At 35.0% G+C, this 18563-nt stretch overlaps 4 protein-coding genes across 7 annotated transcripts; all 4 read right to left on the bottom strand.

Annotated features, from left to right (window-relative positions):
- Positions 1-482: 482 nt before the first annotated feature.
- Positions 483-2405, bottom strand: LOC111290971 (expansin-like B1). Its single transcript, XM_089767579.1, has 4 exons — positions 1842-2405; positions 1506-1612; positions 924-1235; positions 483-821 (listed from the first exon to the last, which is right to left on the bottom strand). Exons 1-4 carry the CDS (start codon positions 1975-1977, stop codon positions 624-626), a joined length of 753 nt encoding a protein of 250 aa, XP_089623705.1. The 5' UTR covers positions 1978-2405; the 3' UTR covers positions 483-623.
- A 1260-nt stretch (positions 2406-3665) lies between these two features.
- Positions 3666-6595, bottom strand: LOC111289695 (ATP-dependent Clp protease proteolytic subunit-related protein 4, chloroplastic-like). The gene is made up of 5 exons (XM_089767580.1): positions 6474-6595; positions 6276-6353; positions 5917-6030; positions 5722-5834; positions 3666-4011 (listed from the first exon to the last, which is right to left on the bottom strand). The coding sequence occupies exons 1-4, from the start codon at positions 6483-6485 to the stop codon at positions 5763-5765; spliced, it is 276 nt and encodes a 91-aa protein (XP_089623706.1). The 5' UTR covers positions 6486-6595; the 3' UTR covers positions 3666-4011; positions 5722-5762.
- LOC149515966 (ankyrin repeat-containing protein BDA1-like) lies at positions 3666-10565 on the bottom strand. 3 transcript variants are annotated; one of them, XM_089767576.1, is made up of 6 exons: positions 9734-10565; positions 7888-9431; positions 7409-7611; positions 5922-6600; positions 5722-5834; positions 3666-4011 (listed from the first exon to the last, which is right to left on the bottom strand). In XM_089767576.1, exons 1-2 carry the CDS (start codon positions 10307-10309, stop codon positions 8643-8645), a joined length of 1365 nt encoding a protein of 454 aa, XP_089623702.1. In that variant the 5' UTR covers positions 10310-10565; the 3' UTR covers positions 3666-4011; positions 5722-5834; positions 5922-6600; positions 7409-7611; positions 7888-8642. The 3 variants fall into 3 exon arrangements, with proteins under 3 accessions (XP_089623702.1, XP_089623704.1, XP_089623703.1); XM_089767578.1 differs by having other exon boundaries at positions 7409-7595; XM_089767577.1 differs by lacking the exon at positions 3666-4011 and adding an exon at positions 4165-4394.
- A 573-nt stretch (positions 10566-11138) lies between these two features.
- On the bottom strand, positions 11139-17491 carry LOC111289693 (ankyrin repeat-containing protein BDA1-like). 2 transcript variants are annotated; one of them, XM_089767575.1, is made up of 5 exons: positions 15855-17491; positions 14007-15537; positions 13527-13743; positions 12967-13116; positions 11139-11411 (listed from the first exon to the last, which is right to left on the bottom strand). In XM_089767575.1, exons 1-2 carry the CDS (start codon positions 16500-16502, stop codon positions 14749-14751), a joined length of 1437 nt encoding a protein of 478 aa, XP_089623701.1. In that variant the 5' UTR covers positions 16503-17491; the 3' UTR covers positions 11139-11411; positions 12967-13116; positions 13527-13743; positions 14007-14748. The 2 variants fall into 2 exon arrangements, with proteins under 2 accessions (XP_089623701.1, XP_022736676.1); XM_022880941.2 differs by lacking the exon at positions 12967-13116.
- Positions 17492-18563: the final 1072 nt, after the last annotated feature.

The following is an 18563-nucleotide window of genomic DNA, read 5'->3' as shown; positions in this document are numbered from 1 at the left end:
TTGCTCCTCCAAAAGGACCAAAACCAAAACCAAAAACAATTACAATTTGCAGTCAAATGGGCATGTTAATATTATAAAAAATGGGACGGGGGGAGGATGTTGACACATTGGCAACTTCCAATAGAGGTGGCTGCTTGATTTGAAATATACAATCCGATCAAAAGAAGCCCATGAAAGCCCACTTGTCCAAACCCAAATGGAGAGAAATTTCATAAGAGCCCAAGACGAAGACATATTTGTGATATGGGAAAAAGGGAACGTAGAGCAAATTGAGTCTAATCACTATTTTGGTACAAAAACTAAGCCCATAATTGTTTTTACCAAAAATTTTCTTATTTGCTGCTTACTCGATCTCTCATTTTTTAGAATGTCAGAAAATTATATCATTTTTATTTTTGAATATTTAATACTTTTGTTTTTTTTAAAATTTTCTTAATTATAAAAATTAATACACAATTAATAAAAAAAAAATAAGGAAAATGTCTTTCAAGTGCAACTTTTTTGATTGATCAACATACATCAAGCAAAAGTATATATATATATACGCAACTTTTTTTATTGAGCACAAGCAAAGCTTAAGCACTTTGCTATCTTTTTTAGAAGTGGTGCAATTCTGATGCACTTTAATCAAGCTGAATATCTGATTCATAAGCAACTCCAATTTTCCAATCACCGGGAATGATATTTGGTGCCTGCACCCATGTCAAGCCGGGGCTGCCATGCACTTGGAACCTCAAACTCACAGGTCCCGATGGCGGATTAGCCATGTCGAAAACTGCCCCATACGCCCTCCTCATTCCTATCCATTCTTTACAATCCTCCTGCACATCGCCAACAAGTATAAATGCTACATGCTTTTGACTCCTTCTGCTTTTTTGAAATTACTGAATTCAGTTTCTACTAGCATTGTAACAATGTTTTACCTGCCAAATATCAACGGCTAGGATTTCCTTGCTGCCAGGTTGGTACTGGATTACAATGGCCAGGTAACTTGGGTATCTGCTATGTCCGTTAACCTTAATCTGGAGCTTGTAACCACCGTAGCTACATGGGATTCTCTGGTATTCTACGTCAACTACGCCATAAGCAAACAGCTGTGCTGCGGTGTCTGATCGTGCCATCCTTGCGTACGCACGGGGGCTGAGGATGAAATCGGTGTTGTCTCCTTCGCCATAGTCTGTCACCACTATGTTCACCCCATTATCAGTACAGAGGTAAGGGTTTGTGCACCTAACCTGAGAGTTGTTTAGTTAAACAATATCAAGTGTCACTAATTACCAACATAAAATAAGAAGCCACTTGTTCATTTATTAGTGCCAAATTAATTAATGATCATGATATTTTAATTACTTTTAAGTAGTTGTGGGGAAGATACATATATATATTTTAAAGGTTGAGTGGAAATTGGTTTGATTTGAGGAAGCTTCCGCCGAACTCCTTTGGCTGTTTGCCTGCTTTATCCGTCACTTTCAAAGCTGACAAAATGATTGTCTTGAAGTTTTTACCTGATAGCAAGCACCACAGCCGGTTCCGTTCTTGTAGAGCCTGGAAACCCCAGCCACATTCGCATCATTGGCAGTCCTTCCATATTCTCCAAACCCACAAGCTCCACCTAAATTCACATAATCAATTGTTACCTCACATATAACGATATTATAAACATTGCATGCGCATGTGCTTTTACCCCCCACTTGTAGACATGTAATTTGAGAATTTAAAGTGTATATTCACTTGTCAATTTAAAAAACTCGTGGTGTTGAGATACCTTACGTTATATGCAAATACTAGTAATTAATAAACATGCAATAAATATGCTTGTATTATTGGAGAAATGTGCGTACTTGGAGTCCCTAAGCAGTCAGGACTGCCATAGTAAGTTGCTCTGGACCGTACGAAATAGTCCTGAGAGTAGCACAGTGCAGGCAAGAGCACCATGACAGACACAAGGCAACAATGAAATTTTAGGGAGAACCCCATGTTTCTGCTACAAAATTTATAGCAATGTAACCAAGAAAAGAGAAGAACTTGGTATTAAAGAGAGAGAAGTTGAATGAGCTACTGAGATGGGAATCTAAGTAATCAGAATCCCATATTTATAGCTGAGGGCAAGAGGCTGCTGTTGAGCAAATTGCTATACCTTTTTTCTTCCACCAATTAGAGCTAGCTAGGTGCAGTACACAAAGGGTTTAAGGCAGTAGGATTAAGATGAATGATGTGTATACATGTATCATATGTAGACCCCCATTATTGACCCCCTTAAGACCCTTGCTTGAATTTGGATATGTATTCTATTGAAAAATATTCTGCCTAACTTCTGTAAACATTCCCTTCACTTATTGGCAGCTTCGTGTATATTTCTTCTGGTTGATGTTGAAAGTTTAGGCGTGACAAATTAGTGCTGTACGGACCAAAATATTTGTTTATCCTATTGGTTTCAACTATATATTAAAGACTAAAGGCAAGATATTTGTATTCTTTTTTCTCAATATCTCCTCATCCCCACCTATCAAGAAAACTAATTGAAAGACGAAATTATAAGACAAAGCAGCCTCATTCTTAAAGATTGCACCAAATACATTGATGCCTGAAGAAGTTAAAAGCATGAAGAATAGAGATAAAACAATCAGCTGACTGAAAACATTACAATTTTCCATTTCCGTAAAATAAAAGTCATCATTTTCCCATGTTCAGGTAATGTCCATCAGCAGGTTTAGCTGGATTTAGAATTCAATCCTTTTAAGATCCAGAATATTTTCAGTTCTTTAACTTTGGGATAGCGATACAAACTTGAAATTTTCATCTTAATATGATTACATTACCATAGAATCATGTAACAATACCTCCTAAACGTTGCTTTTTTTTAGTCAAAAACAAAAAGCTAATCGGATAATCCCACTAACACCAAGTCTGTTCTATCGAATTTCAACTTGCAGAATCATCTTTAATAAGCTGATTAAGTTACGTTGACTGACTCAAAACAGAAAATCGCTGGCTAAGTATAGCAACAACTGCAATAACCCACCAAAAAGCCATCATTTCGGTTGGTTCTAGCGCACTACAACGACTGTGAAACCAGTAGCTGAGTGGCTAAGCTCTTTGGTCATGCTTGATACATAGGATTAATGATGGGAGAGAGTGATAATCATTTTATATCATATTTGATTTATATCTAAAAAAAGGGATAATGATTGTAAGGAGGATTAATATCCTCTTAATATAGGATTATTCATCCTCTCCAAGTGAAGAGGATTACTTTTAATTCATAAGATTAAACTTACATGTTCAATTATACTTTTAAAAATTACATCAATAATAAATTATATAAATATTGAAGAAGAATAATTTTAATAAATAAATAAATTATTTTATTTTAATTTTTATATATATTAAACATAAAATAAGATGATATTATTTAATCTAATCTTATTTTATATTATTTTGTATATCAAACATAACCTTAAAATACTACCATTTCTGGTGGATAATTTTAGGTTAAAGACTTAAAAAATTAGGGTGAGAGCACTCTTAATTTTTTCTGTTTTAGCAGGTTTTGTAATAACAAATTGATCTTGAAGATTTTCAAGTCTTGGCACGTTTGAATTGATGTCGGCATGTGTGGAAAAGAAGATTTACTAGTGTGATTTTTCTAGAGGTTAGTGTGCATAAATATAAATTATTGTAGTACTATTTTATTTGTGAAGTGGTGGATAGGTGGCTTTTCTTCCTGCTCTTCCACTTGGCGAATGTACAGCAAATTGGGTTGTAAATAACAAAAAAAAAAATAAAAATGGGGAAGAAACGTAGTAGTAGCTGCTAATCATGGTTGGTTTAGGGTCCAAGCTCCATGCTATCCTTCACGCCTTTGGATCAGTGATTTTATGGTAGTTGCTCTTGCTTCTTCCAAATGAGTTATTGTTAACAGATTTCATTGCAATTGATAGGTACTGCTGTTTTTCCACACAGTACATGAAGAGAAACTTTGATAAATCCATCCATGCCGATTGAATTTTTCTGTTTGAAAAAAAATCATTGCAGGTTCTTAAATGTTAATATACATGGCAATTTCTTATTTTTAAATCATCTAAGGAGATTATCTCAGCAAAGACTAGCAATGTAAAGAGACTAAAGTTAAAGTAAACCATACACACTTGGCAAAAGAGGGGGAGAAAGGAAAAAATAAAATAAAAATTTAATTACAATTAATTAATGTTTAAACAACTAAAATAGAATTTGTTGAACCTAAGATAAACAGAGCAAATAACTTTTTGCTACAAATGAGACTGATACACCTGCTGAGACAGCATATCCATTATTATGATTCCCATTCCCATGGCTTTGATCCCCCAACAAAGTACAGACTGTTCTCAGCTTCTATAGTCATGCTTCAACTCAATCTATACTGTTGTAATAAACAGCATATCAGATCAGCTAGAAAATATTTAAAAATTTATGATAAATTTTGACAAACAATCTGATCTTCATAAACATGTATTATGTACTTTGTTTCGATTAAATTGATACTTTCACATTTCAGAAAGATAGGTAAGAAGGATTGATAAAGAGTTTTGAGATAGTGACTGCCACTTTTATTGGCTTAAATAATGAGATCACTCCATTAACAAGTTCTTGCCACTTGAGCAAATAATGGAAAAGACACTGTTGAGAAGTGGGGACCAAAATACGTCCATGATCCACATGCAAAATACCATCTTCGACTTAGAATCTCCTTCTGACGCTTGTGATGTTTAGGATGAAGGGAGGAGCAAAAGGTTATCCAATGAGGAAGCTAAACTAACAAGTTTGTAAAACAAAGCACACCACTATCCAAATTTCCTCTTTGGTCATTCTCAATACAACCCCAGCAATCTTAACGGAACCACTAAAAAGCAAATGCAAGGTGTAAAGCAGATGAACATATAGTCAAACAAGCAACAATAGCTGATGCACTTTTCTAAGTGTCTCTCGTTACAGACTTTAGGTTGGACAGAAAGAGCAATAATAGCAAAGGTGGTGAGACAATAAACAAGTAAATACATTTCTATTCCACAACACACTTGTACAGAAATGTACCAGTTACGAGCAGAACCTAGAACCATTGTGGGTGTGGAAATGGAAAGAGAGGCGTGTGATAGAGATCAAAGAGCTAATGTTCAATTAAGGCATAACATGTCTATAAAGGTTTTTTTCTCTTTCATCCTTCACAATTAGCAATCAAAGTCTCTATACGTCAAGAAGCAGGACAATGAATCATTTCATTTAAGAGGTAGAGATTTCACAAAAAAGATAACGAATACCCAGCAAAATCATGGTATATTGCTTGGTGACATCTAAAAACACTAGAAGCCACATGGGTAGTTGAAATGCATCTAAGTATCAGTACTTCTAAAAATAATCAATGCTCAAGTAGACAATAGATTAATTGGATCCTGTGGTAACAAGTACCCTCAATTTACTACAGTCTAAGTTCAATTAAAATTGTAGAACACAAAAAAAAGAAAAAAAAAACTGTAGTGCAAATAATTACGAGTGACCAAAAAGGAGTCCAGGATAAAATGCAGCTATCCTTTAGACATAATTCCTTCTAAAAATGCATTTTCTGTTACTGAAGAACTATTGTGGAAAAAGATATCTAGAACATATAACAAGCAATGAATCAATCAGAGAACATATAACAAGCAATGAATCAATCAGACAATTCAAGAGAAAACAAAACTGTTTTACCTCAGCGGATTTAACAGTCACAAGTACAAGTTCTCCTATGCTCAAATAAGTTGTGCCTTTTTTAGGTCAGAAACAACACCACAGTCTTCAGCACTCCTTTCATTGTATAATACCTAAAGAATGTTATCGGATAAATATAGTATAGCAGTGCATCAAAATTAGAATAGACCAAAAAACTCCTTCAAGTAAAAGAACCTTACCTATGATGCCATATTCAACTACTTCACTGGGGCTATAATATTTTGGGCACCTCATATCTTCTTCAATCAGCTCAGTTGATTTTCCCATGTGTTTTGCATAGAGGTCAACCTTGAGTATAATTCATATAAAAACATGCAGTTGTATTAGCCCAAGTTGGGATGGAAATCCACCAGCAGAGTTTGCAAAGTCAGCTTTAAAGAGTAGATTTAAAAACAAATATATACAGTCTACAGTCTGCAGTTTAGTCATAGAATTTCAAGCAAATACAAAGTTATTTAAGTAGGACCATGGTGTTTTTAAATGTAAGTCTGGTGTATAATCAGAATCCTTAACTAGGTAGATCATTTTCTTGCCAACACTGTTTTCACATTCTTTACTTCCTTTCTTGCAAGGTCAACATCTGTTGCTTGACCTTGAAATCTAGCAACTGGCTGCAGATTGGTAGAGGAAAAAAAAATAAATAATAAACATTCAGGTTAAATGTGTCAAAGCAAAATAACAGAAAAAATTGATAGTTTAGAGCATCAGAGATCCACTGTCCAACAACCAACCTGCCTTATCATTATTGTAGATGAAGGAAGTGTAGAATGATTTCCTGTTGCACCAGCAGCTAAAAGTAATGCATCTTCTCCCCAAGCCTTACCAACACAGAGAGTAAAAATAGGAGGCTTGACATACCTGCAGTGAAAGAAAGTAATCAGAAACACAAAAAATAAAGCCTGGAAGCTGTTATGGAAGGACAAGGATGTACAGAGGTTTGTAAATGTTATACATTCAGAAACATTTTCAAGCTTAAGGCATTTAGTATTTAAGTAGCGTCTAGGAAGAAGAAAATCTACGAGTAACTAGGCTTCACCATGACTAAATAACATACTGCCTATAGAAATGTGGAAGGTACAAGGACCCAGCATCATTCGCAAAGAATAATGCATTCAATATTTGATAGTAATTGATACTGCTGTATTTTGATATCTAGGCTGAAACTACTGCCCTGAATCCAGGAAGAGAATTCAGATTATTCCAACACTTAATAAGCGCATATTTTGTGCCGCTCATAAAACAAGTCAACTGTGAAATAAAGCATGAATTAAAAAGCCGAAAGCGTAGTGGACCCATAACATCATAGATCGCAAAAGCCTCAGTCTCATAACCCAACTTCTAGCCACCGTGAAAAAAGCGAAAAATCCTATTAATAGTGTTAAAAGGGAAGCAAACTAATGCAACATTTTGTTTCATCTCTCAAGTACCATAATAATGCAAAAGAAAAGTAAAAGAGAATTCTTTTACTTACTAAGTTCACATTCAATACGTTTTAATTCTTAAGAGAAACTAAAATAAGACAGATTCAAAATACTTTCTAAACAAAAGTTTGAATTTCTTACCATTCATTTAACATCCAATGCAAATTACGATGCCACTAATCACAGAAAAAACTACATTTATGCCTCTAGAACATGGTTTCCAATTTTCGGTAAGAAAATCATACCATGGTTGTTCCAGTGGAGTTTATGTACAAGTAAATAGGCTTCTCTGCATCTTCATACTGAAGTTAAAGAAACTCGGCCAGTATCAACTCTGTAACAGAAGGAACAAGCGACATTGCCAAGTAAACTATCCAGTTCTTGTACACATATGATGCTAAGTCCGGTGAAGATTGCTCCCATGCACTTCCCCTGAAATTGGAATAACCTATCCACAAAATTACGGGCAAACACCAAAAAATGAATTTACTCAATTTCACCCTTGTCTAATCTCATATAACTTGATCTTAAATAGGGCAATTCAACTGTGATATGATACTCAAACTAAAGATTAGTATAATATTAACTTTTCAGCATTCTTATAAAATAAAATTGCTTACTTTCTAACTATTAGCCGTTTTAGCACAATTAGTAAACATTTTGAAAACCCTAGATAAGTAAAGTAAGGAAATTTAGATTAAATTAAAATGATTTGAAAGTGTACTATGGTGATGACATCTCGTTTGGGCTTGGACCGGGAGAGAGAAGCAGGGTTGAGAGAGTCGGGTCGTAGCTTTTGTCTGGATAAATCTCCCGAGACGCTTCCGATGGCGGGAAAGGGAGAGAGGATTCCTTCTTTTCATTCGTATCTTCCCTTCTAAACGGCGTCGTTTACAAGGAAGCCTTTCAAGTTTCAGTTCTTCAGGCTTTCGCCTTATTCTTGGAAATTTATTTCTATTTTTTAATAGTAAAAACAGATGAATTGGCCAAAAAAATTGAAGTAAAAAACAGATGAAAAAATTTGCTGAATAAATACACTAAAACTATTAATCTCTTCATGTTGATAGGCTAAGGACAATACAAGAGTTCTAAAAAAATTATATTGTGAATGTATAAAAAATGAACTCAATTTATATGTAAAATTTGAAGTAATATTAAAATCAGCCAATGAACTTTTTATTTAGTCGTAAGGAAAAGATTTTATAATTTTAAGGTAGATTCAAATCTCGTATGTAAGTTTGATTTGATTTTATGTTTAATTTTTATTTGCCTATTAATTTTTTTATTATTTAATAATATAACATTTAGTTATAAGTGTAATTTTTTTTTTATATTTATAATTTAAAAAAAATGTTCCGATCATAGCAATAAAATCAAATTCCGTCAGTTACAGCGGAAACTCGTAAGTCGAAACAGCCCCATGCTAACTATGGGTGAAACATAATGTGTTAGAGGAAATTGTCTGCAGGTTTTACATGTTCATATAGCATCCCCCAGATTTCTTGTCAGAAAATCTACTCTCCACTTCCGCCTCTTATGTCGAACAAATGCCACCAACGTAATCACGATAATCATGGCCGAGAACAGGTAAGTTACATGCACATATGCAAGACCTGCAACTTTCTTTGTTAAACTTTGATGAGGCGGATAGGGGTAGGTGTCTGCCAATAAAGACGAATAAGCTAATAAGAAAAAACATGCTGAAATATATAATGTGGTAGAGTAAGGGAGCCCCATTATGATTATAAGAATGGTGGATACGGATGCATAAAAGGTCGCACTATTAAGGGTGAAAAAGAAGATGATATTCGTTGGGGAGTTGATCATATCTCCTGCCCAATGTGGTCGCTGATCTCCATTCCTCAGGTTTGTGGCAGAGAGATTGTAGGTGTTGTTGACTGGCGGATTGTAGTCATCTTGCCAAAATCCACCTGGAGGGCTGAGAACAGCTTGGTAAGCGGCTGTTGCCATCAATATAGCCACCACAAGTATTACATTTCCGATGTTGCTGGGGGATTTCCTTTTATTTTGGCTTTTAAGCCCTAGGTACTTGTCCCTTTTCTCTAGGAGCGATAGTTCCTGACTTAAGTAATTTGCAAGGCTTATGGTAAAGGTAGCAAGAGATGAAGCCCGTTTAGCTTTGGCACTGCGAAGAATATCCCCAACTTCTGTCTGCTGTAATTCGTGTTGAAGGCAGATGTCCATAGCTGTTAAATCTTGGAGATTCTTTGCATTCACATTCACATTCCTAATAATTGACTTCATGACCTTCACAAAGAGGAAGACATAATTTGATAAATGAACATGAATGATGTTTGGAGTTTTCAAGACAAAATAGCATGAATGATGCAAAGACGTCTTCAAAGTGAGATGGCAAGGCAGGGAACTGGGGAAGACAGGAGCTCTGTTTCTTGAGCTAATAATATTCTGAGTAATTAATGGATGTTTAGAAATTAGCATGTTCCCAGCTGAAATGCAATGGAAAATAGCAACTAATGCTAGGACAAGGGCAACAGTTGCAGGCTACTTAAAATAATGCAGCAACTGCTGCTATGACTGGTACCACTGACCTCGGGTTGATTTGTACATGCTGTAATATGCAAGATAGTGTTACCATCCTCATCCTTCCAGTTCAGGATCTCTTCCTTGTTCACACGCTTAAGCCAACCAACCAGGACATTAACAGCTCTAGACTTGTGATTTTTCACAGCAACATGAACTGCAGTCTCACAACGAACAGTTAAATCCTCGATGGAACCTGGACAAACTGATAAAAATTCAGCCAAGAGATCGAGTTCTTCTGTTCCAGCTACATAGTGCAAAGGAGTAAACCTCCCCCTTCCTTTTACCCGAATGAGCTCAGGATCAATTGTTATAAGCCCTCTTACTGTGTGGATATGTCCATTTTGTAGAGCCAGATGCATGGGGCTAAGGCCAATATGGTTCAGCTTAAGTGCAAGAGATGGCTTCAGGGTAGCAATTTCCAAAGCAAAATGAGTCATCCCAAAGCATGCAGCAACATGTAATGGAGTCTCAACAATTGGAATCTGATCAATACGATCCAAAAGGTATGGATCCTGAGCGAGTAACGCATATAGCATATCTACATCTCCATTCTCAGCAGCCTTCTTCAATCTGTGATCCATTCTAAGCTCAGAAACGAAAGTTTTTGCACCAATCTATGAATAGCCTAATCTTGAAGATGTCAATATGAATATAGCAGGACTCCTTGTCAACAATTCGAAGATTTTAACAAATTAGCGTGGCAAACGTGAAAGACCCGGTAAACCTTAACATATTCTACATTTTCTACAGGAAAGTAATTAAAATTTTGGACATTTGGCAGGTCAATGGAAAATGAGGAATGGAGACTTTGCTTCTCTTGTCTTTGTGGACAATAACAAGAAGATGGAGTAGACCGACGTTAGTGAACTCTTAATATGATTACGTTACCATAGAATCATGTAGCGTTACCTCTTAAACGTAGCTTGTTTTTAGTCAAAAACAAAATCTGATCGTAAAATCCCACCAACACCAAGTCTGTCCTATCAAATCTAAATCAGTAGTACCATCTTTAATAGGCTGATAAGTATTGTTGACCGACTCAGAAGAGAAAAGCGTTAGTTTAGTAACAACTGCAATAACCCTCCCAAAAGCCATGAAGAGAAAAGCGCTAGTTTAGAAACAACTGCAATAACCCACGCAAAAGCCATCATTCGGTGGGTTGCAACGCACTGCCACGACTGTCAAACCAGTAAGCAAGTAGCTAAGCTCTTAGAGTGCCGTCACTTGTGGTGGAGAATTTTAAGTTAAAGACTTCAAAAATTAGGGGTGGGAGCACTCTTTAATTTTGTTCTGTTTTTGCAGGTTTTGTAATCATAAATTGATATTGAAAAATTTCAAGCATTGGCACGTTTAAATTGACGTCGGCCAGCGGGAAGGAAGATTACATGTGTGTTTTTTCCAGAGGGTAAGTGTGCATAAATATAAATTCTTGTACTATTTTATTTGTGAAGTAGGTAGGTGGCTTTTCTTCCTACTCTTTCAGTTGGCCATTCTACAGCATGGGTCGCAAATACCAGATAAAAAAAAAAACGAATGGGGAAGAAACATAGTAGATAGTAGTAGCTGCTAATCATGGTTAGTTTAGGGTCCAAGCTTGCCATGCTATTCTTGTAATTGATAGATACTGCTATTTCCTAGTTGCTCTTGGTTCTTCCAAGCCATCCCCTCTCCCATCTCCAAATCCTGTGAACCAAAAAAAGGCATTGGCAATCACGAAAACAGGATGGAAACAAGAACAGAAAGAAGAATGGGCAAACAACAGAAATGTCAGCTTTGGCACTAATCAATAGCATAACATGAATAATTGTCAGAAGCTTCTATTTTGAACTGGTCAAACATGCATGAACATGGTTTTGGATTTGAATTATAACAACAGTCAACAAAGAATAAATAACATTAACAATCATGTCAACTAAGGATTTGAATTATAACAACAGTCAACAAAAAATAAATAACATTAACAATCATGTCAACTAATTAATTTTTTCTGCTAGCACACAACACAATAATATTCATACCTGTTGACTACTTGGTACCGTTCATGTATCTAACTAGTTTTCTTTTCTTTTTTTTTTTTTCTTTCTTTTACCAGTCTCATAGGGAGCTGAGTCCAATATATTATGATTGGGACTCGAGAGGACCTTGAATATGAACCTAATAACACGCTGTCTTAAAAAAGGTCAATTCAACCATTTTCTTATAAAAAAAAAGGTCAATTCAAAACCAAAAACTCTTTGATTTCAACTAATCAACAGTTCCTATAAATCTTAATTTACTTGCTCTATTAATGATTTTCATTAGGTCCTTGAAAAATCAAATGTGCATGTATATTTAAAATTGACATGTGCAAGTTCAATTAAGCTTTTTGTTTATACAAAAACAGGTTAAAAAAAAAATCTAGTTAGTTATTCAAACATCATTTTCTCATTGTGGATAACAGGCTCAATTTACATTTTGACTTCTATTTTCTCATTTTTAGATACAGTTGAATCTTTGTCATTAAATTAAAATTTTAATTTTTTTAACAGATTTTATGATTATTAACATATAGACCAAGGCATCATTAACCTTTTTGTCATACTAGTATTTAAATTGAGAGTTCATGTACTCATAAATTCATAATTATATGTTAATTGCACTACATTTAGAGTTTTTTTAAATGACAAGAAAATTTTTTTACTTATTTCTTAATAAGTTTATATGATTCTAAGTTTTAATTTATAGGACAGTTACTTGTGTTAATCCTTTTTTTTATTAAAGAAATAGAAAAAAAATCATATTTTCTCCATCAACTTGTAAAAATTCATCAATAAAGCTTGCATCTACATTGCATTAACTGTTGCATTAATTCATTTCTATAATTAGTCATATTCAAACCTACTTTCTAATACTGTTGCATGAATGTAACATTTTATCATTTACCTGCTTGATGGGATATTAATAGAGAAAAATAAATAAAGAAGCATAAATTCCCTACATTTATGATTTTTCATTATGCTTATGCCATTGGTATAAGTAAATGGAAAATATTAGTATCTATGTTAATAAGAAAAAAAATGGTTTTCAAGTTCGGCATTCATTATTACTCAAATTAAATATGAAAACACATGATGAAAACTTTACAGGCCTTTTTCTATTTATTTATTTTCCCTCTTATTACTAATGAAAATTATAATATCGAGGGCAAGAGGCACCCATTTCTACCAAAAAGAGAAAAAGGGCAAGGCTATCATCTTACCTTAGATTGTAGAACTGAGAAGTCTTACTAAAAAAAGAGCATGAGTCGCCTAAACTGCCCAACTTCATTTAATTGTTTAAGTCAAAAAGACGGATAGCTGACAACCTCAAACACCCCATTACTTCCAAACAAACTAAACTCAGCCATGAACTGAAAGAAAAAAGAAACAAAAGCTCATCACTTCACCATCATAAAAACCTCAAACCTTAAAAAACAAAATAAAACTGAAAACACAAATGAATGTCCCTATCCATGGCGAAAAATCCTATTAAAAGTGTTAAATATGAAGCAAACTAGTGCAACATTTTCTTTCCTTTCTTAAGCACCATAATAATGCAAAAGAGAAAGTAATAGAGAATTCTTTTACTTTCTAAGTTCACATTCAATACATTTAGCATGCGATGAAAATAAGAAAGGTTCAAAATACTTTCTAAACAAAAGTTTGAATTTCTTACCATTCATTTAACATCCAATGAAAATTATGATGCCACTAATCACAGAAAAAACTACATTTGGGCCTCTAGAACATGGTTTCCAATTTCCGATAAGCAAAATTATACCTTGGTTGTTCCGGCGAAGTTTATGTACAAGTAAATAGCTTCTCCGTATCTTCATACTGAAGGTAAAGAAACTCAGCCACTATCAACTCTGTGTCAGAAGGAACAAGCGACATTCCCAAGTAAACTATCCAATTCTTGTACAAATATGATGCTAAGTCCGGTGGAGGTTGCTCCCATGTACTTCCCCTCGAAAATGGAATAACCTATCCACAAAATTCTGGGCCAACGCCAAAAAATGAATTTATTCAATTTCACCCTTGTCTAATCTCGTATAACTTGACCTTAAATAGGGCAATTCCACTATGATACGATACCCGAACTTAAGATTAGCATCAATATTAACTTTTCAGCATTCTTATAAAATAAAATTGCCTACTTTCTAACTATCAGCAGTTTTAGCACAATTAGTAAACATTTTGAAAACCCTAGATAAGTAAAGTAAGGAAATTTAGATTAAATTAAAATGATTTGAAAGTGTACCGTGGTGATGACACCTCGTTCGGGCTTGGACCGGGAGAGAGAAGCGAGGTTGAGAGAGTCGGGTCGTAGCTTGAGTCTGGATAAATCTCCCAAGACGCTTCCGATGTCGGGAAAGGGGGAGAGGAAATTAGTGAAGAGGAAAGCGAGGAGAGAAGTCGACGGAGGAGACGTTAGGGGTTCGGTTAGGGTTTACGGTTCAAGCGGAGGTTGGGGGTGATAACACATACGCGTGGAGAGCGAAGCTTGATGCGACTGCGATTGCGGTTACGACCTCCATTGATGGCTATTGTGCTTCGACAGAGCAGTATTTTGGGAAAGAGTGTTCCAGAATAGCAACTACAAGGAAGAAGAATAAAGGGGAGTCATATCCGGACCATGTCCGACCCGGAATCTAGGAATGGTTCGGGTTAGACCATAAATGTTTTTCCTTTTATTTTTGGCAAAACGTGTCGTTTTCAAGGAAGTCTTTCAAGTTCAAGCTTTTCATGCCTTCGCCTTATTCTTGGAAATTTATTTCTATTTTTTAAACGTAAAAGACAGATGAATTTAGTTTTTACATACTAATATATTCAATCAATGACAAGTGAAAAGTAAATCAACGCAAGTCAAAAGTAAGGTTCCGATCATAACAGCTGTAAAATCAAATTCGATGTTGATTTCAGTTGTAGCATAAATTTTGAAACATCCCCATGCTAGCTAGAGGTCAAAGTTATTGACAAAATTGTATGCTATTTTTCCATGTTTATATCGCATCCTTTAGATTTCTTGTCAGAAAATCTACTCTCCACTTCTGCCTCTTATGTCGAACAAATGCCACCAAAGAAATCACAATAATGACTGCCGAGAACAGGTAAGTTACATGCACATATGTAAGACCTGCAACTTTATTTGTTAAACTTTGATGTGGCGGATAGGGGTAGGAGTGTGCCAATAAAGACGAATAAGCTAATAAGAAAAAACATGCTGAAACATATAATGTGGTAGAGTAAGGGAGGCCCATTATGATTATAAGAATGGTGGATACGGATGCATAAAAGGCCACACTATTAAGGGTGAAAAAGAAGATGACACTCGTTGGGGCCATGATCATATTTCCTGCCCGATGTGGTCGCTGTTCTCCTTTCCCCAGGTTGGTGGCAGAGAGATTGTAGGTGTTGTTGGCCGGAGGATTGTAGTCATCTTGCCAATATCCACCAGGAGGGCTGAGAACAGCTTGGTAAGCGGCCGTTGCAATCAATATAGCCACCACAAGTATTACATTTCCGATGTTGCTAGGGGATTTCCTTTCATTTTGGCCTTTAAGCCCTAGGTACTTGTCCCTTTTCTCTAGGAGTGATAGTTCCTGACTTAAGTAATTTGCAAGGCTTAAGGTAAAGGTAGCAAGAGAAGAAGCCGGTTTAGCTTTGGCACTGCGAAGAATATCCCCAACTTTTGTCCGTTGTAATTCGTGTTGAAGGCAGATGTCCATAGCTGTCAATTCTTGAAGATTCTTTGCATTTACATTCACATTCCTAATAATTGACTTCATGACCTTCACAAAGAGGAAGACATAATTTGATTAAATGTTTAATCAAATTAATATGAATGATATTTAGGGTTTTCAAGACAAAATAACATGAATGATGCAAAGACTTCTTCAAATTGAGATGATAAGCAAGGGAACTGGGGAAGACAGGGGAACTCTGTGTCTTGAGCTAATAATATTCAGAGTTATTAATGGATGTTTAGAAATTAGCATGTTCCCAGCTGAAATGCAATGGAAAATAGCAACTAATGTTAGGACAAGGACAACATTTGCAGGCTACTTAATATAATGCAGTAACTGCTGCTATGACTGGTATTACTGACCTCAGGTTGATTTGTACATGCTGTAATATGCAAGACAGTGTTACCATCCTCATCCTTCCAGTTCAGGATCTCTTCCTTGTTCACACGCTGAAGCCAACCAACCAGGACATTAACAGCTCTAGACTTGTGATTTTTCACAGCAACATGGACTGCAGTCTCACAACGAACAGTTAAATCCTCGATGGAACCTGGACAAACTGATAAAAATTCAGCCAAGAGATCGAGTTCTTCTGTTCCAGCTACATAGTGCAAAGGAGTAATCCTCCCCCTTCCTTTTACCCGAATGAGCTCAGGATCAATTGTTATAAGCCCCCTTACCGTGTGGATATGCCCATTTTGTAGAGCCAGATGCATGGGGCTAAGGCCAATATGGTTCAACTTCAGTGCAAGAGATGACTTCAAGGTAGCAATTTCCAAAGCAAAATGAGTCATCCCAAAGCATGCAGCAACATGTAATGGAGTCTCAACAATTGGAATCTGATCAATACGATCCAAAAGGTATGGATCCTGAGCGAGTAACGCATATAGCATATCAACATCTCCATTCTCAGCAGCCTTCTTCAATCTATGATCCATTCTAAGCTCAGAAACAGAAGTTTTTGCACCAATCTGTGAATAGCCTAATCTTGAAGATGTCAATAGGAACATAGCAGAACTCCTTGTGACAATTCGAAGATTTTAACAAATTAGCGTAGCAAACGTGAAAGACCCGGTAAACCTTAACATATTCAACATTTTCTACCGGAAAGTAACTAAAAACTTGGACATTTTGCAGGTCAATGGAAAATAAGGCATGGAGACGTTGCTCCTCTTGTCTTTGTGGACAATAACAACAATATGGAATAGAGTGACTTTAGTGAACTCTTAATATGTTTACATAACCATGGAATCATGTAACGTTACCTCTTAAACGTAGCTTGTTTTTAGTCAAAAATAAAATTTGAATCGGAAAATCCCACCAACACCAAGTCTTTCTATCAAATTTAAGCCAGCAGTACCATCTTTAATAAGCTGATAAGTATTGTTGACTGACTTAGAAGAGAAAAGCGTTAGTTTAATAACAGCTGCAATAACCCACCCAAAAGCCATCATCTAAGCTCTTAGAGTAATGTCACTTGTGGTGGAGAATTTTAAGTTAAAGACTTCAAAATTATGGGTGAGAGCACTGTTTTTTTTTTTTTTCCTCTGTTTTTTGCAGGTTTTGTAATAACAAATTGATCTTGAAAATTTTTAAGCATTGGCACGTTTGAATTGATGTCGGCCAGTTGGAAAGAAGATTACGAGTGTGATTTTTTCTGAGGATAAGTGTGCATAAATATAAATTCTTGTACTATTTTGTGAAGTGGGTAGGTGGCTCTTCTTCCTACTCTTTCACTTGGCGATTCTACAGCATGGGTTGCAAATACCAGAGAAAAAAAAATGAATGTGGAAGAAACATGGTTGATATTAGTAGCTGCTAATCATGGTTGGTTTAGGATCCAAGCTTGCCATGCTATCCTTGTAATTGATAGATACTGCTATTTCTTAGTTGCTCTTGGTTCTTCCAAGCCATCCCCTCTCCTATCTCCAAATCCTATGAACAAAAAAAGGGCATTGCAGTCACGAAAACAGGATGGAAACAAGAACAGAAAGAATGGGCAAACAACAGAAATGTCAACTTTGGTGCTAATCAATAGCATAACATGAATAATTGTTAGAAGCTTCTATTTTGAACTGGTCAAACATGTATGAACATGGTTTTGGATTTGAATTATAACAACGTCAACAAAGAATGAATAACATTAATAATCATGTCAACCAAGTAATTTTTTCTGCTAGCACACAACACAATAATATTCATTCATGTTGACTACTTGGTATAATTCATGTATCTAACTGGTCTTTTTTTCTTTCCTTTTTTAACCAGTCTTACCGGGAGTTGAGTCCAATATATTATGGTTGGGACTCGAGAGAACCTTCAATATGAGCCTAATATTATGCTGTCTTTAGAAAGGTTAATTCAACCATTTTCTTATAAAAAAAGGTCAATTCAAAACCAAAACTCTTTGATTTCAACTAATCAACAGTTCCTATAAATTTTCATTTTACTTTATTAATGATTTTCATTAGGTCCTTGAAAAAATCAAATGTGCCTGTATACTTAAAATTTTAAATTTAAAATTACAGCAAAAAAAATTGACATGTGCAAGTGCAATTAAGCTCTTTGTTTGTAGAAAAACAAGTTCAAAAAAAAAAAAAAAATCTAGTTAGTTATTCAAACATCATTTTCTTATTGTGGATAACAGGCCCAATTTACATTCTTACTTCTATTTTCTCATTTTTAGATATAGTTGAATCTTTGTCATTAAATTAAAATTTTAATTTTTTTAACAGATTATATGATTATTAACATATAGACAATGGCATCATTAACCTTTTTGTCATACTAGTATATAAATGGAGAGTTCATGTACTCAGAAATTCATAATTATATGTTAATTGTATTACATTTAGAGTTTTTTTAAATGACAATAAAATTTTTTTAATTGCTTCTTAATAAGTTTATATAATTCTAAGTTCTAATTTATAGGACAGTTACTTGTGTTAATCCTTTTTTTTTTATTAAAGAAATAGAAAAAAATTCATATTTTCTCCATCAACTTGTAAAAATTCATCAATAAAGTTTGCATCTACTTTGCATTTACTGTTGCATTAAATCATTTCTATAAT

The sequence above is a fragment of the Durio zibethinus genome, chromosome 11, assembly GCF_047325235.1.
Source record: "Durio zibethinus cultivar Kanyao isolate XHJ-2024 chromosome 11, ASM4732523v1, whole genome shotgun sequence".
Taxonomy (NCBI): domain Eukaryota; kingdom Viridiplantae; phylum Streptophyta; class Magnoliopsida; order Malvales; family Malvaceae; genus Durio; species Durio zibethinus.
The sequence above is the reverse complement of the archived record's forward strand: the minus strand, read 5'-3'. Positions and strand labels throughout refer to the sequence as shown.